Source organism: Girardinichthys multiradiatus, chromosome 8 (assembly GCF_021462225.1).
Source record: "Girardinichthys multiradiatus isolate DD_20200921_A chromosome 8, DD_fGirMul_XY1, whole genome shotgun sequence".
NCBI classification, from domain to species: domain Eukaryota; kingdom Metazoa; phylum Chordata; class Actinopteri; order Cyprinodontiformes; family Goodeidae; genus Girardinichthys; species Girardinichthys multiradiatus.
The window spans coordinates 41789916-41796769 of NC_061801.1; the positions used below are offsets into that span (position 1 = coordinate 41789916).

Here is a 6854-nt window from a genome sequence, read left to right on the forward strand (position 1 = left end):
CATCCCCTTGATGCACATTTAAGGGAACCTGCAGGGGAGCGCAGGTTCAACGAACATCAGGGGGTCTGCAAGGGGGTCTCATAACCCTGTACTGAGAGTTTCATCCTCTGGTTAATTTCCTCTAGTTATTTAGGTAATTTTTAGATGAGCAAAACAATTTAATTATCTAGATTTATAAAACAAAATGACAGATAAAATAACAATTATCTTTTTTATTCAATTTTTAGGTCACATTTATTTTGTGAAATTAGATAAACTCAAAATTGGCAAATGAAAGGTTGGTTAATTTCTCTGTGTGGGATCAATAATGTTTTCTTACCTTAGTTTTCTTTACAAGTGTGTTTGAAGGAAATGTCTGCTTTCTTTCACAGGATCAACTTGAGAAGCACTCTTGTCCGTTCAGGACATCCTGCTGTCTACCAGTTGAAAACAAAAAAGGAGGAGCTTGGAGGTCTGACAAACGTGAAAATTGGTGAAAATGATATTAAAACAAATAAAACCATCTTACTCATTGGTGAAACTGGAGCAGGAAAATCTACTCTGATCAACACTTTGGTCAACTACGTCATGGGAGTGAAGTTTGAGGATAATGTCTGGTTTCAGATTGTAGAAGAGGAGGAAGGTGGGACATCAGATGTGATCGTGTATGAGATCTTTGGTTTTGAAGACAGTCCTCTCCCATACGCTCTGACTATCATTGATAGTCCTGGATATGGAAACACAGAGGGGATAAAACATGATAGAAGGGTCAGTAACAAATTATTTGATGTGTTTCAATCAAAGGCTGGAGTTGACCAAATTCATTCAGTGGCTCTTGTGATGAAGGCAACTGATAATCGACTGAGTGATCGACTGATGTATGTTTTTAATTCAGTGATGTCTCTGTTTGCAAAAGACCTAGAGAGAAACATCATAGCTCTCATCACACACTCTGATGGAAGAAAACCTAAAAATGCCCTTAAAGCTCTTGAGGAGGCAAAAATAAAATGTGATGAAAACAGGAAGAATCCACCTGTTTACTTCCTCTTTAACAATTGCCAACATGAAGATTGAACAGATGAAATAGAATCTCTGATAAGGGCTAACAAATTGTGTGAGAAAGAGATTAGCCAGTTTATAACCTATCTGGAGAAAATGGAACCCCAAAAACTGAAGGAAACTATGGACGTTCTGAATGCACGCATCAGTCTGTTGTCCTTCATTCAAAATTTAGAGGAAAACATTACGCAAGCTGAAATGAAACAGACAGAATTTAAACAGATTCAAGATGCTCTAAATAACTACAAAGACATAAAGGACACTGAGTACCTCACTGAGGAAGATGTTGAGGTGTATAAAGATAAAGAGCCTATTGATGGTGGTATGTGCTGTGGGATTTTTTATTCTGCAGCCGTCTGCTGTACTGTCTGTGAAGAAACCTGTCACTATCCATGCACAATTGCCTGGTCTCCTAAGTATTGTGAGGTCATGAGAGGAGGCCGCTGCACTGTGTGTACTCAGAAATGTCCTGCATCAGTCCATTTAAAAGAAAAGTGGATATATGTGAGCATAACCAGGAAGGTTCAGCAACAAGTAAAAAATACAAATTCAAACATCAGAACAAAGTCAGAAGATCAGAACTTGCAGAGTGATTTGGAAAATCTTAAAAAAGAAATTGATCAACTAACAAACAAAATTGAAGCTGCTGAAAAATTCCTACCAAGCTATCATCATTCTGGAGCAGAATGCCATGAATGTTGATTCAATGTTCACTTATGTTCACCTGGACTACCTGATTGAGAAGATGAATGAAAACGGAGATGTGCAGAAAGTAAAGACACTGGAGGAAATAAAGAGCAGAGTGGATGAGGGAACCAAAGCAGCGCTAAGATACAAAAACTTTTGTGAAAAACAGTTAAAGATGTTTCAGTAGCAGTGCCTGCAATGATTTTTACTGTAAGTCACTCTACTGTTAAGCTGATTTATTTTATTATAGGCAAAATTTTGGTGAAGGCATACAATCACAGTTGTAAAAGAAAAAGAACAAATAATAAAATCGAAATATTTTTTAAACATATATAAGTATAATATATGTATAAGGGTACATGTATTCATTCAGACGTTACTAGTGCACATGCAGTTAGATGGCAATACATTTGCCACAAGTGATCACTACGGTCATCCAGGAGATGACATGCACAAGTGCTCTTATTGCCTGGTATAAAAAGCCAATAATCAAGCTAGGAGCATTGCAGTTCCACTTTATATAGACCATAACTGAATGATTTAAGTGTGAAAAGGAAGGATTTAAAAGCATGAGATGCCCCCTTTAAAGTCACCTGTTTACAATCAGCAGTGACAAACAAATTGACACGTGATGTTATGGTGATATCAGTGGGAAGCAAGTGATGGGAGTCTGACAAAACAGTACATTGTATCATTTCAACACTCAGTACTAACCAAATAAAATGTTCTGTTATTTTCTGTTTTCCTGCAATGCTCTCCTGAACAATAACCATGCTATTTAGGTTAGCATACATGCAAGATGATCCTATCATGTACATCTATGACTGCACCATAGCCAGGCCATGCGACAACAACACTACTGCCAACAATTTCACTTCTGCACTAAGATGTTTCCCTAAAATTCGCAGGGATTGATGTGGAGAAAGAAAGGCAATCCGCATTTTTATTAGTTTATCAGAGCAAGGATTGGGTGCAAGTGAAGGGATTTTTTGTGTGGAGCACTGAGTGTTGCTGAGCCAGTTGAACTTATTTCATTCAAGCACAGCACTACGAGCTTGCCATGTACCATCTTGCACACAGAATCAAAACTATGTAAATTCAATGGGCCAATCAACTGAAGAGAGGTATCATGAGGATATGACTTTGGCATAAGACCAGTGGGGGCTGGTTAAAAAGGTGCTCAAAGCTGCAGTAGGGAGTTCTGAGAAAACAGTGGACTTAGCCTGAAGGTTTGAACATGCACACCTTGCAGGTCCCTGACCCTTGATCCCTGCTTTGCTACAGCCCCTCCTTCCACAGCGGAGCCTGCTGTGAATGCACAGGCTAGTCAGCAGGGCCACCGATGACAGCAGATAAACAGCTGGTAGGGTTGAAACATCAACGATATGCTATATTTTGACTATGACCTGCCCATACTTTGACTATAAAATTATTCCTCAAATCATTAGCGCAGCATCCTTTGCACAGCTGTACTGTACTGTTGTGTATTTGGAGTAAACTCATTGGTAATACTTAACTTAAATGCCAATATAAAATCCACATTACAAATATACCGCAGTAAAATAGCTTTGTAAATTAAAATAATTAATACAAGAACATTAAAGAGAGGATGTACTGATGATGCAGGAAGTTTTATAAAATGTTACAAACTGAATGTGCATGCTATAACTGTTTTCATTTTCTAAACACTGAAATTGGACTGATGGATGGAGAAGTCTTCTGTTTTTTCTGGAGTGTTTGAAGAGTTTGAAAAGTGCAGTCTGCTGCTCTGTAATCTGATAAATACATTGGATTCTTCATAAATGTTCATACTAAACTGGCCTGTTGAAACAATGTTTTAGAAATTATCATGTTCTTTGGATTAAATTATTACATGTTCCATACAGATTTCTGTTAATCCTGAATAAAAATATTTGCTTTGTTATGTCAACCTTCTCAGGGTTTTCAATTTATTATTAACTTTCAGCTGTTTGGAAACATGGATTCTTGGATCATTACGCAATCTCAGCAATAAAACTGGAAAAGATTTAATGAAGAAATGTAAAACACCAACAGAACCGATATATTCAAGTTATTTAAACAAAAAAAGTAAGTTATATGAACATAACAAGAGAGTCCCAACTGCTTTGTAACATGGTGGCCTTTTCACTTGATTTAGAGTTAAGAGAAGATCTAAGAACACCAAAGCTTTGCAGGCCTCACTGCCTCAGGTAAGGTCAGAGGTCATGATTCAACAATACGAAAGAGACAGGGCAAAAATGGCCTCCATGGGAGAGTTCCAAGGCCATAACCACTGCTGACCCAAAACAACACAAAACTCCTTCTCACATTTACTATAAAACATGCTGATGATCCCCAAGGCCTTGAGAAAATATTCTGGCTATAGAGGTGAAGCTAAGGTTGCTTGAAAAGGACCAAAGACTTGGTGGTCGGACAATTCAGAGAAGCTGGTGAGTCATGATAGTGCCTTTGCTCAACTGCTAGTTACTATCAATGTAGACTAAGCAGACACAACCACCTGAGCCTTATTGCTAAGTTAGGTGGCCATGGCTGTTGACAGTTCCTTGAGTGGGGCCTATTGTCGTTCTGCCCCATGTCGACAATACTTAAAAAGTAACCACTTCCATTTCTGCTGTTGGGTCCTTTCTTCAGCCAGATTCCTGTTATATTCTACGGTTGTGTAGGAGTTGGACCCAAACATAATGATAGGAATCTCATAATGTAAATGACAGAAACAATTGCAGGTATGACAGGACCCACGCTTTCAATGTGTTGATTAAGTTGGTATTATTAGGTGATGCAGTAACTAGAGGCCAGTTCTGAGTGAGTTGCAAAATTACTTGTGAACAATGATGCTACATGTGGGTGCGTGTCTTTGTGGTGTGCAACATAAGAAATAAACACAATAATAAGAATACAATTGTAAGATTAAGTAACACACCAACTGAACAAATTGGCTAATAAGCTACAAAAATATTTACACCAATCATCAGAATCACAGCAACAAACATACCAACACTGTTGCATCAATTACAACACAAATTATGCAGCACTATCTACAGAACCTACAGGCAGCAGCATATCGACCGATTAGGCATTATCATCCTATGCTAACAGGCGCTAATAGTCCCAAGACGCAATCAGACTTGCTAAAACATGAATTTGTTGTCAATTGCTGGTTCAAATGTAAATGATATATACACAGAACAAATTAAAGAACAATTAAAGAACAAACTAGTCTCTAATGGTACTTTTATTTATTACGCACACTAACATTCACCATGATGTGTATTGTAAATATGAATCTGAGAATATTATTTAATATTAATACTTTAATATTTTACCAAATAATATTTGGGTCTGTTAAGGGTTGTCCTGTAAATACCAGCCCAGTAAGGTGATGGTATTAGGACAGAATAGAAAGGTGTGAGACGAGCTCTAACATTATTGAACAGCATAAACTCTGCACATATATGGAATGAATTCACACAATTTCTTAAAATACAAGAATTTATTAACAAAAATAAGTCAACTCAAAGTCAAACATATTTCAATCAACAAACTCTTTACTTTGCTAAAACAATCCAACTAAACTACCAAGCAGAATTAAAGAATAATGAAGACTAATGGGCTATGTACAATATAAACAAGTTGATTAGAAATTATGACCAAAAGAGTGATGCAACATTACCATGCAATGTTTATGTTTGAGAACCAAGGATTATCTTGAAGAATCTGGAAAGGAAGTTAAGTTAGTTTTGGAACCAACTTAGACAATAATCAGCAACATTTAGACAACCATTCACAATGTAAGATCAGATAAAATATTATTTTAATAAAATAATGCTTTAAAGAATGATCTGCTGAATAAAACCAACCTCCTGGATGACTAATTCTCAACGGTGTCTAATTAACTGCCTTTATTTATTAAAATAATGTTTGACAAAATATTATTGAGTATTTTGGAAAAGAGCCAAATCTTTCTGGAGAAATGGGGCTTAATGGTGTTTACTTAGTTATCAACTTTAGTAAATGATGTTCAGGGACTATTATTCACTAGCTTGAAAACTAACAACCTTTCGGTTGACTAGCTAGAAGATAGCTTAGCACCAGAATCAACACATACCTTTAAAATACCAGGTTAATAAAAGGGTTAAAATGCATAAGCGCTGACGGCGCGTTATGAGCAATGTTCTGGTTGAAACCACCCTTTAAATAAAGTTTATCTTAGCTTTAAAACATACAAAGAACACGGAACCGGCGCGTGCCGTAGCGGTTGGTTTTCAGCTAACCTCTGCGTTCGCTCTGCAATAGTGTTAGCTCCGGAGGGCTGGGCGGCTGTTCGGTACCGTAACACGGTGGTGCAAGCCGTAGTCCGTCCTTGCGGCTCGGCTTGTAGAAACAGCTTCTCCACCAGGATCTCTCCTCGATACAGTTTTGCTTCTGTGGGGCCTCGAAGAGAAAATGTAAGCAACTCTTGCACCTTAATTTCCCCGTTCATGAATGAAAATACCGGATAGACTGACAGTATTTCATTCTACTTAACTTTGCATATGATCGGTGATCGTATGGCTTTGGATCCAGTTGCATTTATGTCTTTTTGCCAGCAAAAGACATCAGCGCGCTTTCCTCTCCTATCCGGTTCCTATGGAAGGCTGCGTGGAAGAGAAAGACTTGTGGAAAGGTGGGGCTTTTATTTGGGTAATGGCGCCACAGGAAGTCCGCAGTCACCCCCTTTCCTGGCTGTGCTGGAAGAAGGTTAATGCACTTTATTTTGAAAAGTTCCAGGAAAGTATGTACCGGAGTTTTAGTGTTGAAACCCATGGCTGTGGTCCCAACATGTGATTGATCTCAGAATGTGTCACAATAATAACGGTCCAGGTGGAAACAGTCCTAAACCCAGAAATTAAGCCATACTCTGGAATAAAGAATGGATTTTCAGCTTGATCAAAGCCTTCTCGCAAAGGGAGAAAGATTGTGAAACCACCTACACTGAGTGTACGGATGTTTTTCAACACCTAAACAAAGGCCATCATAGGATCACAAAGAGCAGGACCACAGCTAAGGCCCTGCAGCTAAGGCGCTGCACAATAAATGTATATAAAATTGTGCCATTCAGGATGGCAGAA

At 38.1% G+C, this 6854-nt stretch overlaps 1 protein-coding gene across 2 annotated transcripts in view; it reads left to right on the forward strand.

The window, feature by feature from the left end:
- The window catches only part of LOC124872152, a 29172-nt gene extending 27873 nt beyond the window's left edge, over positions 1-1299 (forward strand). For both annotated transcript variants that reach the window (XM_047371871.1, XM_047371872.1), the window contains exon 6: positions 372-1299. In XM_047371871.1, the coding sequence (XP_047227827.1) occupies positions 372-1053 (682 nt within the window). In that variant the 3' untranslated portion in view covers positions 1054-1299. The remainder of the gene's footprint in view (positions 1-371) is intronic.
- Positions 1300-6854: the final 5555 nt, after the last annotated feature.